Below are 22,726 nucleotides of genomic sequence, written 5' to 3'. Positions count from 1 at the left end.
GTTGAGTCAGTTCCGACCCATAGCGACTCTGTATAGGGTTTCCGAGGAGTAGCTGGTGAGTTTGAACCACCGACCTTGCAGTTCAAATGGCTTTGCAGTTGGGGCATTAACCCACAGTGTCACAAGAAGTCCAAAATGTGTGGTATAGTTGGCAAGCTGGAAATTCAAGCAGTATTTATATGTTACAGTCTGAAGGCAGAATTTCTTCTTTGAAACCTCAAGTGGTTTTGCTCTTAAGGCCTTCAGCTGATTGAATAAGCCCACTCACATTATCAAGCGTAATCTCTTGTACTTAACATCAATGGACTGTAATGTTAATCACATCCACAAACTAACAAGTGGGCTTCAGAAAGTTAGTAGAAAACTTCTATTCCCTTTTAATCCCACTTCACCAACTTTTTTGAAATTCCCTTGAATCTTCACAGCAACATCTAGACTAGTGTTTGAACAGAGCAACCAAACCCAGCTAAGTTAACATACAAATCAATGCTCAGAGGTCAACCCTGGAAACTCATCACGTGTTCTCCATCATGAGCAGTGGGCCTGTCTAGACAGACTCAGAAGAATGACCTTACCCTTCACCGTTTCCAAATCAGCTGGCAGGAGGCCTTTTAGATAAGGGCTGAGTTCTCTGCTGAAAGAGACCTGTCTGATTTCTCCAAAGGCAAAGTCATGATTTTAGGGACTGGAGCACAGGAAGTGCCAACCTTATTACCTAGCATTCCATCACTATAGTCTCATTTGTTCCTTCTGGAAAGTTTGTGTGTCTTCTTAAGCCCTCTTGGGGAGCTATGGCTTTAGGTTACCAGCTGTTAAGTTACAAATACTTTATTAGCTTGTATTTCAGTGCTAGTTCCTTGGTGGGGGTGGGGAGTGCAAATGGTTTGGGCTCATCTACATGCTAACAGGTTTGGGGATTGAGCCCGCTCACTGGCCCTCCTTTAGAAAGGCCTGACAATCAGTTCCAAAGGTCATAGTCACTGACAACACAGTTTCACTCTTACTCTGGAGTTGCCATGAGTTGGAATCAACTTGACAGCAACTGGGCTTATTCTTTCTTGCCTGGAGTTCCACACAGAGCAGGGGCTTTAGTAATCTTTACGAAACTGGAGGGGAGGCCAGACAGGCTCTGATAAGGGAAAGAACTCAGAAAGGAACTTACTGTCCCTGTTAACAAGAAAGTGCCTTATATTTTCTAATGGAAGTCTAAAGTTTATTCCTCTAAACTCATTTGAGACAATTACTACAATGAAGGAGAAATGGTTATAGGTGAACATAATCTATTCTAATCCTCTTGTTTAGCTACTCAGGTAGGTATTCACAGGAATAAAGCCTGAAAAATTACTTTTTAAACATAACACAGTAGCTTTGATAGCTTGATAACCAGAGCTCAACTAGAGGATGATAAACAAACTTGATAAAGTAAGTGTAAACTGCTCCAATCTGTTTAACTTGAACTGTATCAATTGAGAGAGAGGGAAGGAGTCTTCACATCAAAGATCAAGCCTATCCTCTTGGCACACAGGGTTGATAGAGATGGGCAACTTAGACATTGGCTACCTAAAATGGGGGGGGGGTCTATAAAATGTAAAGGTAGATGTTTTATAACAAAAGGAGGGGAGTAGTTGATCTTGCAGTCCAGGAGTGGAGGACCCTGGGCACATCAAGGGAGAAGAGCAGAGTGCGGGACCCTATCCAGAGAAGCAATGTTACCAGAGATGGAGGCAGAGACAATGTGGAGAGATGGAGCAGCTGGGGACTCTGGACTCAGGGAGGGAGAGGGGCTGTGTGCTGGAAGCCAGGGAATGGGCGGGCTTGTGGGGTGTGTCCTTTGGTTGTTGTTTAAATGGTTGTATATTCCTGAGTGCTTCAGTGTACATCCAAACAAACAGGGAATAGAAGAACAGAAGCAAATACTGTTGAATGCAGATTCATGGAGGGGATTGTAATCACTGCAATGAAACGAAATATGACAGGATGAATGTAAAGCTGATGTTCTCCCATGTAAACTATCACCCAATTCACAATAAAAACTTTTTAAAAAATGGGGGGGGGGCTATGAAGGTGAAAGCTGGACAGTAAATAAGAAAGACCGTATAAGAATTGATGCTTTTGAGTTATGGTGTTGGAGGAGAATATTGAAGGTGCCATGGGCTGCCAAAAGAACAAACAGATCTGTGTTGGAAGAAGTGCAGCCAGAGTGCTCCTTGGAAGTCAGGATGGCCAAACTTCGTCTCTCATACTTTGGACATATTGTCAGGCGGGACCAGTTGCTGGAGAAGGATACCATGTTTGGTAAGGTGGAGAGTCAGAGAAAAAGAGGAAGATCCCCAGAGAGATGGATTGGCAAAGTGGCAGCATCAATGGGCTCAAGTGTGGCAATAATAGTGAGGTTGGCCCAGGATCGAGCAGTGTTATGTTCTGCTGTGCATAAGGTCGCTATAACTCGGTACCAACTTGATGGCACATAATAACAATATAAAGGTACGAAGTGGCTGGCTTGCAAGTTTTCAAGAGAGACTTGAGTTTCAGAGTATGCAGGGGGAGATAGAATCCCCATTGAATAGTTTTCATCTTACCAAGATGGGTCTGGTGAAAGGAGATGGGGATAGGATTCATTTGATTCAACGGTGAGTAATTGTTATCATGACTAATTGCTATTGTCACAACTGTAAAGGTAGAAGTTTTGTAACATAAAGGGGGCAGTAGTTAATCTTACAGTCCAGGAACAGAGGGCCCTAAGACCATCAAGAGAGAAGAGCATGAGTAGAACATGGGACCCTATTCAGAGAAGCAGCAACACCAGAGATGGAGGCAGAGACGAGGACATGGAGAGATAGAGCAGCTGAGGACTCTAGACTCATGGAAAGAGAAAGGCTGTGTGCTGGTGGCCAGGAGGCTAGCTTGCAAAATGTGTCCTTTGGTTGTTTAAATGATTATATATTCTTGAGTGTTTTTGTGCATATCCTCCCCCCCCAAAAAAAAACAAAACAAAACAGATGGAATAGAAGCAAATACTGTTAAATGATGATGCATGGAGGGGACTGTAATCACTGCAATGAAACAAAACAGGATGAGTGTAAAAACCGATGTTCTCCCAAGTAAACTATCACTCAATTCACAATAAAAGCTTTTCAAAAATAAATAAATAAACCGCAGGACTACTGACCATGATGGCATTTACACCTGAGACTTTGGGCTCCACTGCTGTAGCTAAAAGAAGCCTGGTGGTGCAGAGTTCAAGCACTTGGTAGCTAACCAAGAGGCCAGCATTCAAACCCACCAGCCACTCCATGGGAGGCCGTCTGCTTCTATAAAGATTTAGACTCAGAGCCTCGGTGGGGTCATTTTACTGTGTCCTCCAGGGTGGCTATGAGAAGTGACACAGAATTGGCAATGTGTTTGGTTGTAGCTAAGGACTCAGGAAGTAACCTTAGATTGGTCCAGTGATACCTTTCCCAGATAATCCTCTTTAAGGGCCACAAATAATAGGATGTATCCTTTCAAAATCATACAGAAATCCTTAATTCTTTCCCTTGCTTAGAACAAAGGATAAACACCTGTAATAAATGGGGCTAGAAATTCTTCTTCATTGCTTATCCCAGGTAAAATCCATGACTTTATGTTCAGAAATGTCTCGTAGGACATTAGTTTTTCTCTCACTGTCTGGGACTCAAGAGAAGAGACAAGGGCAGTGGCTTTGCCAATGCAATGACACCATGAACAAGGAAGACTGTGCTGTCCGTGACAACGCTGGTCCTTTGGCCATGCCTCTATAAGCTGAACATCCAGAAGGTCCCAAAGGAAGGTAGCCCCCTGCTCCTCCACCACGGACAGCCCTGTGTTCACACTACCTCCCCGCAGAAAGAGCAGATAGTTCTGGGCTCAAACCCACAGTGGCCCACAATCTCAGTGACCTTGGTAAACTCAATTTCCTGACACTCAGACCAGAACCTCTGCCACATGTGCAAAGCGCCTGCTATAGTCCATCTAGAATTCTGGAATTCCTCTCACCACAAACTCCCACTTTGCTGTCTCTGTCATTCTGAAAGCTCTTGGGTCCTACCCTAGAGAGATTAAAAGGAGCCCTGGTGGCACAATGGTTAAGCGCTTGGATGCTAACTGAAAGGTCAGTGGTTTGAACCCACCTGTGGCTCCATGGTAATCTACTTCAGTAGAGATTACAGCTTTGGGGCAGTTTTACAGTGTCTACAGTGTTGTAATTGACTCAAGGACAACAGGACTAGGGAAAGATTAACACCTTCCTAACTGAGAATGAGGATCTTTGTCTTTGATCAGGGAAGCACCTATGTGCAGGTCAGGTCTGTAGGAGGAAGTTAGTTAAGGGACGGGGAAGCTGGTTGACATTTACATTTGCACCGGTTGCTCCTAGCCACCCAATTTTGTCTTGAAATCTAGATGCTTCTATAAGGTTCCTGAAGCAGAATATTTATGAGTTTAATGAGTGGGAGAATTTGGCTCAAAGGGTCATGAGGAAACCACTTGGGGCTCAGGGATTTTTTCTGTGGTGACCCTGAATGACAACTAGTTTACAGTGTTTGTCCTCAAAAACAAAGGCCTAGCCAGTGAGAAGTGGGTCAAGAGTAGAAATGAAGCAGTGGGACTGAGAAATAAGGCATGAGGTGGCTTCAAAAGTTCATGGAGAAATGGAATGAAAAGATAATGGAATTTTGCCCTGAACTTTTGGAATCCCTTTGTATGCTGGGCCTGGACTCATGCTGGCCATTCCTTTCATGGGAAGGCGAAACACTGACCACCTGCTCTCAATTAATCCTCTCCAAAGTCCTTTGAGGACACAGGTTCTAAGAAGTCCATGATTCTGAATCTGTCCAAGGCTTCACTCTGTACTGAAGAGGCAAGCTTTGTCCATTTGTTGCCAAAGCCATGTTCTTTCCACTCCAATACCTTCCTTCATCATCCGGAGCAAAAGACTTAGCAGTTCATCACCGTCTAACCAGCATTTACTGCTCAGTGTCTAGAAGCCTGATACATGGCCAGTTACACATAAATTGACCTTAAAAGCGACCAATAAAATTTCATCACTTGGAGGTCCTCGCCCCCTACCCCACAATGGTATTGAAGTTAAAAACAAAAACAACAACTTCTTGTCATTCCTGAAAACTGATTTCATCAGAAAATACCACCATGGCAGTATCATCAAAAACTTGCTACTAAAGATTTTCCTTGACAATATTCTTCATTAACTATCTCTTCCAAGCATGTAGGTATGCAAAAGATGTCAATTCAGGAGAAAAATAAAATAGCCCAGAATCCCAACTTTTGGGGATTAAAGGTGCTGTTCTATCAAATGCCATGTATTATATAAACACATTTTAAAGGGCACATTGTTTCTTCCTTGCAATTGGCTAATTGTGCACAAGAAATGTTCAGGAAATGAAATGTGATCATTGTGTCTTTAAGACCAGGATAAAGATAACCTGCTTCTTTTCTGTTCTTTGTCTTCAAGGCTCTAATTTTGGTATCCTATGAAGCTAGAGGACTGCTCACATTACCCCAACAACTAATAAAATCTCTGAACATTTTAAAATGAAGTAACAGCCCTAGGAGGGATGTTGAGAACAACGGGGTCGGTGCTAGCTCAGTGTAAGGGTTCCCACCCAGCTCATGGTGGACTCTGCATCTTGTTGTCCTGCAGATTTGGAGCTGGACTCACTCTTTAATGAAGGGGTGGTGAGGAATGAACGTCCTGCCTGTCCCAGCTAGACTCAGAGAACTAAGGTGCTTTGTGAGTCAGAGAATCACAGGGCGGAACAAGGGAGATTCGGTCTTCAAGAAACAGTGAGGTGGAGCAGGACAGGCATCTGCCCCTCACATGTCCCACAACAAGCATATTCTCATAAGGTCCTACAACTGGAGATGCTCAAGCTACACACACACACACACACACACACACACACACGAGGATGCAGACATAAGATTGTGTCTTTCACATGGTAATTACATTGTGGACACTCACAAGCTTGTCACCTTCTCCCTCCAGTACTTTAAGGTTTAAGGCTCAAGGCTCAAAGCTCAAGAAAATGAGCTAAACCATCCTCCGTGTCCTCCACTGCATGGAGCACATGTGCAGTGAGTCACACTCTCAGGGTCCCAGGGACAGGCCTGCTCTGAAACCCAGAAGCCCTTCGAGAATCTCCTGACCCTGAGCGTGTTTTAACTCCGCCACACCACACCCTTCTTTGCTCTAACCTCAAAGATGCTCTGAAAACCCTCCCACATCCGTAATGCTTCCTCTGACTTTGTGGTGGCTTGTGAACATCCAAATTTAAGTAGCTACTACTTAAGGTCATTCAAGGAGCTCTGGCAGTGTAGTAGTTACGAATCAGGCTGCTAACCTCAAGGTTGGCAGTTCAAAACTACCAGCTGTTACACAGGAGAAAGATGAGGCTTTTGGCTCCCATAAAGATTTACAGTCTCAGAAACCCTGTGCAGGGTCACTATGAGTTGGAACCAACTCCACGATACTTAATAACAACAACAACACTGAAGGTCATTCAGAACAGCTCAGGGATCTGCAAGACAACTGATGTGGATTACATTACATTCCCCAAAAAGTTCATGGAAAATGGAATCAGAAGACAATGGAATCAAAGACAATTGCTCCATGAACTTTCTGAAGCTCCCTCCTCTGTTGAAGTCCTAACTAACTCCTGTATGGACTTGTAAAGGTGCCCCTGTTTGGGAGAATAGGGTTTTTCTTTGCAGGTGTTATCTGTGAATGATGACCTTCTGGGGTAGTGCAGGTATTAATCCTATGTGGCTGGACAGAGAAGGCAGAGAGAGAAGCAGTCACACACAGAGGGAAGACACTAGGTGAGAATCAATCCAGAAGCAAAGGAAGGCCTAGGATTGCTTGCAGCTATCAGAAGCTACAGGTGAGGCATGGCACAGCTCCCCTCGCAGAGCCTGCAGAGGGAATTGATTCAGCAGGCTCCCTGAATCTGCACTGCTGGACTCTAGAACAGTGAGAAAATAAATTTCTGTTTTGTAAAGTCACCCACTTTGTGTTGTCGTGTTCTGTGGCAGCCTTAAGAAACAAAGACAATGATTCCTAATGAAAGCCCTACACCTTCATGATGAACAGTTCCTTTACCAGAACAGAGGCAACCAAGGGGCAGATCTACTTTGTCCTACAGCATTTCTGTGAATTGGAGTCAACAGGACAGCAACATTTTTTTTTTTTTTAATGTACAAATACTTTGTAAGGAGTTCTAGTGTGGTGCTATAGGATAAGCACTGGACCACCAAGTCGGTTTGAACCCCAGGGTCTGTGGTTCAAAGTTACCAGCAGCTCCTGGGAAACCCTCTACAGGGTCTCTATGGGTTGGAAATGACTTCATGGCATGTAACAACAACAGCATTGTATCTGGTTTGTGCATGAGAAAGAGCACAATTCCTCAAATTCCTCCTTTCTGATTCTAATGGATGAAGGGAGGGTTCAAGACCAGTTCCACCTGCTTTTGATAGCCTATCACCTCCTCCCTGCTTGAGGAACTTACTCTGCTACTGTGTTTACCAGCATCACAGTTCACGTTTCGTTTCTGCCTCTAAACCAACAAGTTCTCATAGTCACAGACTAAGGGAAATGAGAATCTATATTAAGTCCTATACACATTGACTACTCCCCTTCTCCTTCTGGTCAAATCAACAGAAAATAAATACAGAGGTGTTTCAATTCTTTTAAATAGGATGACTGGTCTGGTCACTGGCTCAGACAAGAAATATGAGGTATAAGGGTTGACTATATTAGATGATAACTATCAGAACAAATATTACCAAACCCCTATTCTGTAATATGCAGTACAAGACCTTTTTAAAGTGTTGAAGAGCAAAGATGTCAGCTTGAGGACTAAGGTGCGCCTGACCCAAGCCATGGTATTTTCAATAACCTCATATGCATGTGAAAGCTGGACAGTGAATAAGGAAGACAGCAGAAGAACTGACGCTTTTGAGTTATGGTGTTGGAGGAGAATATTGAAAGTGCCATGGGCTGCCAAAAGAACCAATAGATCCATTTTGGAAGAAGTGCAGCCAGAGTGTTCCTTGGAGGCCACATTGGCCAAATTTCGTCTCTCATACTTTGGACATATTGTCAGGAGGGACCAGTCACTGGAGAATGATATCATGTTTGGTAAGGTGGATGGTCAGAGAAAAAGAGGAAAACCTCAAACGAGATGGATTAGCCAAGTGGCAGCATCAATGGACTCAAACATGGCAACAGTAGTGAGATTGGCCCAGGATCGGGCAGTGTTTCGTTCTGCTGTGCATAAGGTCACTATGGGTCGGTACCGACTCGATGACACCTAACAACAACAACAATAATTCTTTAAGAAAACCTGAAATTCAACTCCAAGAATGAAAAACCCAAAGACCAACTGTGGGCTCTAGTGGCCTGGACTGGAACACCTGTTGGCCCACACCAAGATGACCACACCTACCACGGAGATCTTTGGAAACCAACCAGAGTTGCTCTGATGGCCTCGATGGTGGGTGAGGATGGAACTCACAGAGAGGTGTACTTGCCTTTATGGTTGTGCCACAGCCAACGTCGTGTAAGAGGGACATCTCTGGGGGGCTGCTGGGCAACCCATCATCCTCAGAACTCATGCCAGCATCATCTCCACGCTTGATAGGAAGTCCCCCTGGGGGCGGTGGTGGCCCCATTTTCACATTACACTGTATTTTTAACTAGATTGGAATAAAGAACATTTGCTGTCAATTTCATCAGTGACATTTATCAACAAATCTTCCTAGTCACTCATTCAGCAAATATTTTCAGCACGCTTGTCTGATGCAGAAGACTGAACTGAAAGAGCATTGGCCACCAGCACTCTTGGCGCCATCTTGAAAATGGGTGGGTGTCACTTAGTATGAATTAAGATCCAGTTGTGATGAACTTGGTATAACTTCTGCCAGTTATAATGTGCATTTGATTCTATTCTAATGTGTATCAAATACAGCAAGCAGAAACAAGTCAAAGATTTCTATGACATGATTATCAAGTGATGCTGCCATGTAAAAATCTTTACCTGCAGAGCTTTGATCCGATCACACACGTTTTCTTGAGAAAATACCCGCACAGGTCGAGTAGGGTCCTGCCCAGACTCAGGGATGAAGATACTGTCGTGTGAGAGGGCTCGGCTGCCCAGCGCACCCCTTGACTCCCTAGGATAAAAAAAGGTACTGTGAGACTTTGCCTACCTCCAGCTCCGCTGATCCCTGTGGTACCCAGATTGAACTCAAAAAAGGGCCGTGTGAGTTAATGGTATGTCACACTACAAGCTCTTTGCTGCATTTATATTTTAATTGCCCCTGACTTCAGTTGAGCTCCACACTGTCAAATACAACAATCAACTCTTAGGAGTATTGTAGAGCTAGGCATTTTCTTGCAGATCTGAAAGTTATGTGGATTCTTTTTATTAATGGACAAACCAAGGTGTGACAAGGTGTGAGGTCTAAGACAGCAGGACACAGAAAGGAAGGGCTGACAGGCAGCCTCGGTCCAGCCACCTGGATTCTATGAAGTGTGCCGTGTATGCCTGGAAAAGGTGAAGTCACTTCTTGTGGGCAAACAAACAGACCTCTGGGTGGGGCTGGAGGCCTGCCTGGCAGATGGGCCCCCACAAAGCCCTCCAAAACATGCATCCACAACTCTGTCTGAAATGAGAATGCCAAATCTGCAAAGCCATGCCCTCTTCTTATTAACATGATGCTGACACTACATGAACCGTGCATTGGCCTCTATCCTGGAGGTAGATGAGAGATCCGCTTTCATCACTAGCTTAGTTCCCTCCGCAGCACTGAGTTCAAGGCTGGGATTTGGAACTGGGTCTCTAAGACTCCACAAACTGCCATGTAAGAGGATGTGGGAAGTAGCCGTCAGATTTTCCTCACAGCAGTGGCTGTCTGAACAATAGGTGGAAGGAGATGATTGAGAGCTATAACGAAGGAAGGAAAGCCTGCCTCTGCACACACTGGACATCTTGTGCACCAGGGCCCACCCTCCCTGGCATCCTGCCTCAGTGGGGCAGAGGGACTCTTAGGCATGGCCCTGCCCCAGTGCAGATTCAATTGTGCTAGCTAGTGGAGCTGTGTTTTCATAAAGCTTCTTTCTGGTCCACAATAGTAAGCTTGCAAGTGGGGAACCTATGACTTCTGTAAGGTCAGAGTCTCACATTTCTGGAAGGGAATCCAGCTAAATAAAGCAACCCAGCCCTTTCCTGCATGCTGTTCACATCAAGAGCATATGTGCACCTGAATTTCCCTCCTACAGTGGAACAGACCGTGCCCACACCCTTTTGGAGTCGGAACCCTGCCCAAACACCTGCAGTCTAGGTACCAACTGATATATACACAGAGGATGATTCATGACAGCAATATTTATACAAGCCAAATATTGGCAACTACCTAAATGTCCATCAGTGGGAGTCGGACTGAATCAACTAAGGAACATCTGCACACTGGAGGACTCTGTAGCTGACTTAAGGGGTGTGGAAGGTGGCTAGCCACTGACATACGAACATCACCAGGTTCTCCGAGTGAAAATACAACATAACGATCCGGTACAGACAATATTTATACTATGCCACCTGGCATGGCTCTGTAGGATAAGCACTGGACTCTGCTCACTGCAAGGAGACCTGGTGTGGCGCTGTAGGCTAAAGCACTGGACTGCAAGGTTAATTTGAACCATAAGGTCAGCGGTTCAAACTCACCAGCTGCTCCTTAGAAACCCTGTACAGGGTTGCTATGAATCAGAACTGACTCAACTGCATTTACTAACAGCACTTAACAAGTTTCCTGCAAGGTAGGTGGTTCAAACCCACCTGCTGCTCCTGGGAAACCGTAGACAGGGTCACTATGAGTCAGAACTAATTTGACAACACTTAACAACAACATGAAACCTTTATGTGAGAAACAGAATTGTGAATACACATATGAACATAAATAAGATTATGCATTTGCTTGAAATGTAAACAATAAATAATAGAAAGATACAAGTACAAAAATGTTTTCCTTACGGGGAAGGCAAGAAGGACATGATGAGGGGACAGGGTGCAAAGGTGCCCACATTTCAATTTTGTCTTTGAAATGATACAAGTGTTTTACATAATTAAAGACAAAACTGGACCCAAAAGGAAAAGAAAAGTCATTTCTAAAAACTAGGAAAAAAACATGCAGAAACAAATAAAGCTAATTATGTATCAGGTTGTTGTTAGAACCACACACAGAAAAGACTTATTTCAAGTGAATTCAAAACACAACATTTTGACTCTGCATCCAAAAACCAAACCAACACTAATTCTGACTCATAACAACCTGAAAGGACAGAGTAGACCTACTCCAGATGGTGTCCAAAGCTGTAAACCTTTACAGGAACACACTGCCACTTCTTTCTCCCATGGAGAAGCAGGTGGGTTTGAACTGTGAACTTTTCAATTAATGTCATTGCTAAGTGCCATCAAGTGGGCTCTGACGCACAGCGACCTTGTATAGGGTTTCCGAGGAGCAGCCGCTGAGCTTGAACCATTGACCTTGCAGTTCAAACCAACTTTGCAGTCCAGCGCATTAACCTGCAGAGCCAAACCTTACTCCCCTGTGCCACTGTTCTAGATTTTGTGTGCAATCAAACCAATTCCGACTCATAAAAACCCTGTACAGGGTTTCTGAGACTACAATCTTTACAGGAGCAGAAAGCCCTGTATTGCTCCCACAGAGTGGCTGGTGGGTTTAAACTACTGACCTTAAGGCCAGCAGCCCAACACATAACCTACGATGCCATTTATTATTGTTAGGTGCCGTTGAGTTGGTTCCGACTGATAGGGAACTTATTACCCAACAGAAGAAAGCACTGCCTGGTCCTGTGCCATCCTCACAATTGTTGTTATGCTTCAGTCCATTGCTGCTGCCAGGGTGTCAATGCATCGCATTTGGAGTCTTCCTCTCTTTCGCTGACCCTCCACTTTACTAAGCACATCCTTCTCCGGGGACTGGTCCCTCCTGATAAGATGTTCATTTATTTTATTCATCGGAAAATATACTGGAGTTCTGGTGTGGTGCTCCAGGCTGGTTCCATAGGATAAGCACTAGACTGTGAACCACGTGATCTGTGTGTTCAAGTCAACCAGCTACTCTGGGAGAAAGATGAGGCTTTCTGCTCCTGCAAATATGTACTCTCAGAAAGCCCATACAGGGTTGCTATGAATCAGGACTGACTTGATGGTGTTCACCAACAGGGCTCCTAAAACAATGCATCCAGATTAGGATAAATTCTAAGAACACAAGCTTACAAAGATATTAAACTGCACTCAGTGGCCATAATAATAGTAGTACTTATAGTCTTGTCTTGAAATTTTAGTAAGTATATCGTGTTGTTGTTAAGTGCCATCAAGTTGGTTCTGACCCATAGCGACCTGTATAGGGTTTCCAAAGAGCTGCTGGTTAGCTCGAACCACCAACCTTGTGGTTCAAACCAACTTTGCAGTTCAGAGCATCAGCCCACAGCACCACACCAGAACTCCAGTATATTGTCCAATGAAGAAAATAAATCATTTTGTTAATATCATTAGGAACCAAGATTTCTATTATAAAAGAAAATATAAATATAAAATTAAGTATATAAAAATTTTGTCACAAACTGGAAAAACCTGTGAATTAATGTATTTTCCTATTAAAAAAGAAAACATATTTCCTAGTAATAACCACTGGAAAAGGGCTAGAAGTAATGACAACCAAACATCAATCCTTACCCTGCCAGCCAAAAGTCCTCTCTTGGAGCCATTTCACAATAAAAGGAACCAAGGTCCCTTAAAGAAAGGGCTGAGTTCAATTCTGGGTCAGTAGATGTGCAAAATAAACCTAAGAGTTCTCATTGTGAAAAAAGCAAGGAAGCTTTCAAAGACTACTGAGGCCATGTCACAAGGACCCAGAAGATAAACTGAAGTGACTGTCAATTGCTTATGATGGGAGAATCTAAGCAGCGAAACATAAGATGACTGCAATCAACATAAGCAAATCAAATCTATGAAAATCCATGCATTAACCATGATATTTGGAAAAAAATTAAACACAAAGCAAAACAAAACAAAAAACCCACCACACACACACAAAACAACCCTCACTGGTCGCTAATGGAAGCTATGTGGGTACCTAGTCTGAAGGTGGATTGATACAGGGAGGACCAAGCCTTTGCTGTACAAATTGTACTTCAGAGCAACCAAACTATTGATGAGAAGATATGCTTCAAAGAAGCAGTGCAGCTAACAATGATAATAAATGACAGAATTAGAAAGCCATTATTTTGCAGTGCATGATCTAGGCAGGGGTCATCAGCAGATGCTGAAACCATCTGCTGAAGGTTGGTCAAGGGAGTAGACCGATATCCCCTGAGGAGTCTTATCACTCAAAGCAGAACAAACAAAAATAGGTGCCTCCTGACGTGACATGACAGGATGCACCCTGCACTTACTGTGAAATTTCTCACCTCACCCCCTCACACACATATAAAATATCAAATCTTAATCTAATTAAAAGTCTCTAAATTCATTGACCATTTACAAGGAACTCAGAGGCTATAATTAAAAGCTTAATCATAACAACAAAAAAAGCATTCAACCAAATCTAGAACATAGGATATTTTGCAGTGGGAACCACTGCTTCTCCATCAGATCGATGAAATGGAGAAAAAGGTGGGGTGATGAGAGGAAATTGTTGTAGATGAAGAAACCACATGCATACCCAGAAACCATAAATGGAAATCTACTTCTAAACCCACAGGGCACCATGTGGCTTGCCAGCATCAAAGTGTCTTGACAACTGGAACAATTTCCACCTTGGCCCATGGTGATGGGTGAAAAGTCTGAAACAGAATGCACTCCACTGTGGGTTGAACTTGCCAAAGAATCTAGAAAGCATGCAGGCTCTTGCAAAGGTGAAAGAATGCCTTTGCGATCTTGCTTCTTCCTCCAAGATGCTTACTAAAGACCATTTGCACTTCTTGGGCCTTGTGGTATCCTATCCTCGAGTTTCTTTTCTCAGCATCAGTCCTAGAAAACTTTTACCATAATTGATTTCCAGGAGCCTGTGAGGTTCGAAGTATATAAAGATGAAAAGAACACTCTCCCTACTTTAATGGGCTCTGGTTATGTGGAGGAGATAGGTAAGTGGACAGGTCACTATCCAGCTGGGCTCTGAGAGTCAGATTCTTCTCCTGCTTCTACACCTGTGTCCTTAATACTAGAATGGAATGTTCCAGTTATAAGACAGAATGCGGTGAGTGTTACAGCTTCCCTTGTTGTTGTTAAGCGCCATTGAGTCGATTCTGATGCATAACGACCCTGTGTAGCAGCTGGCTGGTTTGAACTGCTGACCTTGTAGTTCAAACTGACCTTATGGTCGAGTGCTTATCCTACAGTGTCACACCAGGACTCCATATATGTAAGTTGTTGTTGTTAGGTGCTATTGGGTCGGTTCTGACTCATAGTAACCCTGTATAGAGTTTCCGAGGAGCTGGCTGGTGGGTTTGAACCGCTGACCTTGGGGTTCAAATCGACCTTGCCATTGAGTGCTTATTCTAAAGTACCACACCAAGACTTGTATACATGTTGTTGTTGTTGTTGTTAGGTGTCATTGAGTCAGTTATGACACATAGCGACTCTGTAATGAATATGAATTTTTTATATATTGTTTTATATATATGTATGAATATCTATATACCTAGATCGCTATGAGTCGGAACCGACTCCACGGCACATAACAACAACAACAACAACATATCGTTGTTGTTAAGGTGCTGTTGAGTTGGTTTCCAAGGAGCGGCTGCTGGCGAGTTTGAACAGCTGATCTTGCATTAGAATGCTTATCCTACAGCACCACACCAGGACTCCTCCAGCTTCCCTAGGGCTGGTCAGGTGAGAACATCAATCATAAGCAAGGCAAGGAACCCTGGCTGGTGGCACAATAGTTAAGCTCTTGACTGCTCACGGAAAGACTGGCCAGTTTAAACGCTCCCAGCTACTCTGTGGAAGAAAGTTCTGGCCACCTGTTTTGGGGCAGCTCTACTGAGTCAAAACAGACTCAACAACACCTAAAACATCATCAAGACAACATCTTCCTCTCCCAGGATTGCACACTCACTTCCTTAAAAATGCCAGTCTGGTTCATGCCCTCCAGAATCCATGAAGTGCACGATGGGCCCCTCCAGCTCAGGATTACCATAAAAACAAAAATAGAAACCTAACCTTCCCTTTTTAGTCGTTTAGTGCCACCAAGTGGTCAGTGTTATTTCTGCTCCTTTAAAGACAGAAGGAGCTCCCCTCAGTGCAAACCCCCTTCCAAGACTAACATTCAATGGGAATACATGCTCTGATTGGTGACCACGCTTGACACAGATAAGGGGAAGTGAGGGAAAACAGCAATGAAGCGGTGAGCTAAGCCCTACAATGTTCAATAGACTTCTGTGAACCCGGGTGAAGACCTGGTTGACCAGCAGTGTGGCAAGACCTGGGGACTCTTGGGCCCAGAGTCAGTGATATAGCCACAGAGGACTAGAGTGGAGAGTGAAGCATCCAGCTGATAAGAAGAGAGGGCATATGCATAAGAACACCCACACTTGCAGATAATACCCACTTATCCTGGCTTTAGTGACTGGATGATCAGAGCTCAACCAGAAGTAAAAAGAAGAGGAAAACAAAACAAAACAAAAGTATTCTCATACAATTTGATGAACTTGACCTACACCTATGGAAGCAGTAGCTCAAAAGAGGGAACAAGTCCTTACAGCAAGAATCATTCCCCACCCCCTCTACACACAGAGTAGACAGGGATGGGCAACTTGGACATTGGCTACCCAAAATGGGGGGTGGGGTAAGAAGTGACTGGCTTACAAGCTTTCAAGAGGGAACCTAGATCCAGAGGGCCTGGAGGAAGGTAGACTCTCCAGTGAGTAGTATTCAATCTGACTAGGCGGGGCTGATGCAATGAAATGCAGACAGGTCTCTTGTGATATAATAGTCAATAATTGTTATCAGGACTGATTGCGAGGGTTGGAAATGTAAAGGTAGACATTTTATAGCAAGGAGAGGAGTGATTAACTTTTCAGTCTAGGAGCGGAGGTCACTAGGACCATCAAGGGAGAAGAGCAGAGAGCGGGACCCTACCCAGAGAAGCAGTGATGCCTGAAACGGAGGCAGAGATGATGATGTGGAGCGATGCAGCAGCTGGAGACTTTAGATCCAGAGATGGAGAGCGACTGTGTGATGAAGACCTGGAGGGTACGGGGGAAGGATTGCAGGGTATACCCTTTGGTTGGTTGATGATGCATGGAGGGGACTGTAACCATGGCAATGAGACGATATACGATAGAATGAATGTAAAACTAATGTTCTCCCATGTAAACTATCACACAATTCACAATAAAACATTTAAGGAAAAAAATTTTTTTTTTAAAGACAGAAGGAGCTCTGGTAGCCTAGTAGTTACGAATCAGGCTGCGAACCTTAAGGTCAGCAGTTTGAAACTACCAGCCGCTCCGCAGGAGAAAGATGAGGTTTTCTGCTCCCGTAAAGATTTACAGCCTCGGAAACCCTGTACAGGGTCACTATGGGTCAGAACCGACTCGACAGCGCTTAACAACAACAAAGACAGAAGAGAGGCATTATTGTGCGGGAGTACTGAATTCATATTAATAAAACAAACAAGCAAACAAACCCCAAACCTGTTGTCATCGAGTTGATTTCAACTCATAGTGACCCCAGAGAACAGAGGAGAACTGCCCCCCAGGATTTCCAAGGCTGTTGTCTCTGTAGAATACGTAAGACTGGTTAGCAGGGCAAACCCACCAGCTGCTCTACACAGGGTTGCTATGAGTCGGAACCAACTCCACCACACACAACAACAATAAATCTTCATAGAAGCAGGCTCACTCCTCTTCTTCCTCCGAGTACCTGGTGGGTTCTCACCTTTGGTTAACCTTTTGCTGAGTGCTTTACCACTGTGCCACCAGAGCTCTTTGTTTATATTAATAGTGTTGTAATAATTTGGAGAAGGATAATCATTACACAACACGAAGAATAAACTCAGTCACTAAAGAATACATGCAAAAATTGTTGATGAGGCAAATGTTTTGTTATGCATATTTTTATCACAATTTAAAAAAAAAAAAAAAAAAAGGTTGAAAACAAACAGTGAGTAGGTTCCTGAGGAGGCAGAGAAGGGAGGGCCACATCACTGTGAGGTCCAATCCCTGGCACCACCTTGGTCAACTCCCCAATCTTTAGGGACATGCATGATACCTCCCGAAAAGTTTCATCCTTCAAATTAAGAGGCCAATGGTGGAAAAGACAATACAGAGCTGATGAATCAGACGAACAAAAATCTTCTGTTTCCTTTAAGTCACAGAAATAGTTTCTGGGATAACTGGGGGAAGTGTGTTGTAATTATTTTGATGAAACAAAAGTTTTTTAAAAGAAGAATTTCTTTATTAGACTTCCCTAAATTTTCATACCTAATGGGTCTTTTCTTCTTAATGATAGTTTAGATGATTTTTCTAAAGACTAAATAAAAAGACAATTTTTTGTTTTTGCTTTTGGTTTTGGTCTCCCTAATCAGAGTCCTGGTTTGTCACTATAGGATAAGCATTGGGCTGCTAACCACAAAGTTGGCGGTTCAAACCCACCAGCTGCTCTTTGGAAAATCCTACATAGGGTCGCTACGAGTTGGAACCAATTCGACGGCACTTAACAACCATGGAAAAATTTCTTGTTATTACTCAAAGTCCAACTTTAGAGATAAGCCGTTTTCTAGTTTTGCATTTAGGTCTTCAAAGGGTTTTCAGCCAAACTGAACCAGGACCCATATCCTGGTTTATGCTATAGCTATAGGATGCTGGGCAAGTTCCAAAATTTCTTAAGGTTTGTGCTCATTTACAAAGCGACATACAGTACGTTTTCTCCTATACTTACTTACTGTGACTTTTTAAAAGATAGAAGAGAACATGGTGGCTCCATAGGATAAGCACTGGACTGCGAACCACAAGGTTGGCAGTTTGAGCTCACCAGCTGCTCTACGAGAGAGAGATCTGCTTGCTTTCTGATCCCACCAAAGATTTACAGCCTTGGAAAACCTACACACGGTCTCCATGAGTCAAAACTGACTCCATGACACGTAACAACAACAAATTGATACCATGCCTGGTACACAATATTAACACTTTCTCCAACCCAATGTGCAAGAAGACCCCAAATGCCATTTCTATGAAAGAATTTCCAGTGAAATTACCTGGAAGAGAAGTAGGCTCCGAAAGCTTAGCAAGTTAATTACCAAGAGAGTGAACGAAGTAGGATGTCTGTGTGCGCCAGTGCTCAGACACCCCTCCTGTTTGTTGGGGCATACACATCTTTGTGGAAATAGGAGACAACTTACTCCAACTCATCCTCGGAGTCATAGCCCACTGGCCCAGAGTCCAAGGCAGTGACTTCACTCTCTGTCTGACTTTGTTTCCATGTGCTGCTTCCTGTGGATGAGGGGGAAGCTTTCCTCTTCTTCTTCCCAAAGAACTTCTTGAAAGTTTTGAATTTGGATTTTTTCTTTCCTAGACAAATAAAAAACCACAAACAAATAAATAAGCAAAAACATGTGTTTGTGTGCATTCGAGAACTCACCAAACCTATGTTAAAAGTGCACATGAGGAGACAAGACAAAATTTTTGTCCGGGAAACAATCATGCCTGAGAAGATGTACACACAGTGTACCATTTTACACACCCGAAACCCTATCTTGGTTTTTATTTAGTTTGGACATTTAATAAAAAACTAAAGCAAGCATTAGCACATGATTAAGGAATCAAAACACAGGCAACTTCCCTCTCCCTTCAAATCATATCTTCATTTCTAAAATATGTATGTTGTTAAGTGCCATTGAGTCAGTTCAGACTCATAGCGACCCCAAATAGTATTTCCAAGCGGAGGCTGGTGGGTTTGAACCACCAATCTTTTGATTAGCAGCCCAATGCTTACTCGGCAGTACCACATCATGACTCCTCAACATGATCAGCAATAAAAAGCCCCGATAAGCTGAAAGCCTGTGATAACCCAAATTCTTTTTCAAAATAATTCTCCTGTTTTTCACTCAGTGTGGACACACGTACAAACAATCGGTGGAGGCCCAGCCTCAGGGGCAGAGAGAGTTTGCTGGAGTCCCCCAGAGTCACTTTTAGTGAAAAAACATACCAAATGGTGTTGCAAATGGTGGTGCTTGGCTGCTAAGCAAAAAGTTAAAGGTTTAAGTGTACCCAGAGGCACCTCCAATGAAAGGGCTCAATTTCTGCTTCTAAAACACTCAGCCACTGAAAACCCTTTGGAGCACAGTTCTACTCTGACCCACAGGAGGTCACTATGAGTCTGAATCAACTTGGCAGCAGCTGGTTTTATTGTTGTTGCTATGTTGTGGTGGTGGTGGTGGTCACTGTCCCGATAGCAGAGGTGTGGCAGTGCTGAGCCCCATTCTGCTGTGCATCCAAGAGTGTTCAGATTGGTGACACTGTTTCTTAACATTTTGTTTTCTCTTATCTGGTGCCACCCTCATTCTTCCCACAAATCTTCCACATTAGCTGCTCAGCCAAATTCAGCCCTTCATCCCTAAGAACTCAAAGTAGAAGAATGTAGCATCATAGATCATCAGGAGACTGTCTAATAAATCCTGGAAATGTGCTGAACCACCTTAAAACTTTATTAGCAGTTCTGGTGTGGTACTGTGTGATAAGCAATGAATTGTTAACCACAAGGCCAGTATTTCAAACCTACCATTTGCTTCGCAGAAACCCCACACAGGGTTCCTATGAGTCAGAACCGACTCGGTGGCACTTAAAACAATATAAATAAATAATGTTATAAACCTCAATCCTTAAAACAAAACAAAATAAAACATGCTCATATGCACACAAAGGATCTATTTTGTTGGCATTCCACTTGGAAATTTGGCATAATCTGCTTTAATGGAGTGAGTTACTGAGGATTATTCTAGGAGAAAATCCTATATTACTGAAGCTGAAGCAAATCAAAGAGAAATTAGTTCTATAGTGAAGTTTTACTGATAATGATGTTATTTTTATAACCATAAAATGGTTATGTAGCTAACTGGCAGATCTCAAAGCGAGTGGACTGCTTTGAAGAGCAAGAGTTTTTTGTTTTGTTTTGTTTGTCTTTAACATATAGTCTGTATGTTTTATATATATATATATATATATATATATATATACACACACATACCAATACTGCATAAAAGCTGTATTTTCAATATAAGATAAAAAAAGATATTTTTCAAAAACTGCAAGGTTTTCATGCCTTCTGGTATAGCTATAGAACTGTCTTCTTTGTTTATTTATTTATTTTAAATACAATGTTCTTTACGTTACATTCATTTATCTTGACTTGGTGAGCAACCACAGCTACAACCTCAATCTAGGGTACATATCAAGCAATTCAACTTTTTCTTTGGATGCCGTAACTTTTTACTGCCTTTTTGGGAACACATCCAGTAATGGTACTTCATATAGGTCCCATGGCAGTAGTATTCAACGCTTAAGATACAGCACTAACTACAGTGAAAAATACACAAGAACTTGAGATCTCTTTTTATTGCAATATGCAATTTACTGTAGAGACAGCAAGAGTTTTTTGCATTGGGTCAGGCTACTGCCTGGCCTATGTCTAGTCAAGATACAAGTACATAGTCTCATTATCTTTATAGTCAAAGACAGGGGCTGCTGCAATGAAGACTGTAGCTACAAAGACCCAAAGTATAACATTTCCTACTTTTCTTCTACTTGCAGAGTCAGTTACTGGTCACTGTTAGGTGCCATCCAGAATGCCCTTCAGTAGTGGTGGTATGTGGTATGGTGGTGGCTATATGCCACCAAGTCAGTTCCGAATCATACCACCCCTGCATAGGGTTTCCGAGGCTGTAAATCTTTAAGGGAGCAGAAAGTCTCATCTTTCTCTCACGGGACGGCTAGTAGTTTTGAACTGCTGACCTTGAGGTTAGCAGCCCGACTTGTAACCATTATGCTACCAGAGTTCTTTATCATTCAGTACAGGGATGATTATGTGAAATACAGTGCACATGTATAATTAGCCAATATGCTGTTGTTCTTGTTGTTAGGTGCCGACTCACACACGGTAACTCTATGCACAACGGAATGAAACACTTCCGGGTCCTGTACCATCCTCACAATTGCTATGTTTGAGCCCATTGTTGAAGCCACTATATCAATCCATCTTATTAAGGGTCTTTCTCTTTTTGGCCCTCTACTTTATTAAGCATGATCTGATCCCTCCTGATAACATACCCAAAGTGCATGAGACTAAGTCTTCCCATTCTCACTTCTAGGAGCACATTGGCTGAACTTCTTCCAAGGCAGATTTGTTTGTTCTTCTGGTAGTCCATGGTACTTCCAATATTCTTTGCCTACATCATAATTCAAATGTAACAATTCTTTGGACTTCGTTATTCATGGTCCAACATTCACATGCACATGAAATAACTGAAAAATTACCATGGTGGGTCAACTTTAATCCTCAAAGTAACATGCTTTCTCTTTAACACTAATGTGGTCTTTTGCAGTAGATGTACCCAATGCATTATGTTGTCATTTGATTTCTTGACTGCTGCTTCCGTGAACGTTTATTGTGGATCCAAATAAAATTGAAGTCTGACAATTTCAATCTTTTCTCTGTTTGATGTCCACTTGAAAATTCAGCATAATTTGCTTTAATGTGGAGAATTACTGAAGTCTAGTAGTGAGAATTTTTGTTTTCTGTATTTGTTAATTTATTAACAAATTTGCCTATTTGTTCCCAGGTTTTCCAATTTATTGTCATAAAGTATCTTATTATTATTATTATAACCCCTCACATCAATTATTTGTGCCTCTTGCTTTTTCCTTTCAATTGCACCAGAGGTTTGTCAATTTTGACTTCAAAAAAAGTTTGGCTTTGTTAATTTTCTCTACTGAATGTTTATTTATTTTTTTATTACATTAACTTTTTACTTGATTCTTGTTTTTCCTTCTGCTTTCTTCAGGTTTATTTTTGCTATTTTTAAAAACTCCTAGAGATGAATCTTCAGTTTATTAATTTTTCAGCCTTTCTCTGCTTTTACAATATAAATATTTAAGGCAATATATTTTTAAGTCTGTTTTGGCTACATTCACATGTTTCGATGTGTTTCATTTTTCTTTGGTTGAAGATATATTCTAATTTCCATTATGATACCTTTTTAATTGTTGTTGTTATTTGTTGTTAGGTGCCACAGAGTTGGTACCAACTCATAACAACCCTATGCACAACAGAACGAAACACTGCCGGGTCCTGAGCCAACCTCACAACTGTTGCCACACTTGAGCCCACTGATGCTGCCACTTTGTCAATCTATCTCACTGGGGGTCTTCTTCTTTTTCTCTGACCAAACATGAGATTCTTATCCAGAGACTGGTCCCTCCTGATAATATTTCTGAACTATCAGAGACCAAGTTTGGCCATCCTGGCCTCCAAGGAGCACTCTGGCTGCACTTCTTCCAACATAGATCTGTTTGTTCTTTTGGCAGCTCATGGCACTTTCAATATTCTCCTCCAACACCATAACTTATATGCATCAATTCTTCTATGAGCTTCCTTATGCACTGTCCAGC

The 22,726-nt window shown here is 42.6% G+C and overlaps 1 protein-coding gene across 1 annotated transcript in view; it reads right to left on the bottom strand.

Moving 5' to 3' along the window:
* KIAA1211L (KIAA1211-like ortholog) overlaps positions 1–22,726 on the bottom strand; it is a 99,042-nt gene that overhangs the window by 61,424 nt on the left and 14,892 nt on the right. The window contains exons 2-4 of the mRNA XM_006870777.1: positions 18,463–18,631; positions 9,072–9,207; positions 8,566–8,730 (exon numbers count right to left, since the gene is read on the bottom strand). Of these exons, the coding sequence (XP_006870839.1) occupies positions 8,566–8,730; positions 9,072–9,207; positions 18,463–18,631 (470 nt within the window). The remainder of the gene's footprint in view (positions 1–8,565; positions 8,731–9,071; positions 9,208–18,462; positions 18,632–22,726) is intronic.

Source organism: Chrysochloris asiatica, unplaced genomic scaffold, assembly GCF_000296735.1.
Source record: "Chrysochloris asiatica unplaced genomic scaffold, ChrAsi1.0 scaffold00150, whole genome shotgun sequence".
NCBI lineage: Eukaryota > Metazoa > Chordata > Mammalia > Afrosoricida > Chrysochloridae > Chrysochloris > Chrysochloris asiatica.
Note: the sequence above shows the minus strand (reverse complement) of the source record. Positions and strands in the feature narration are given on the sequence as shown.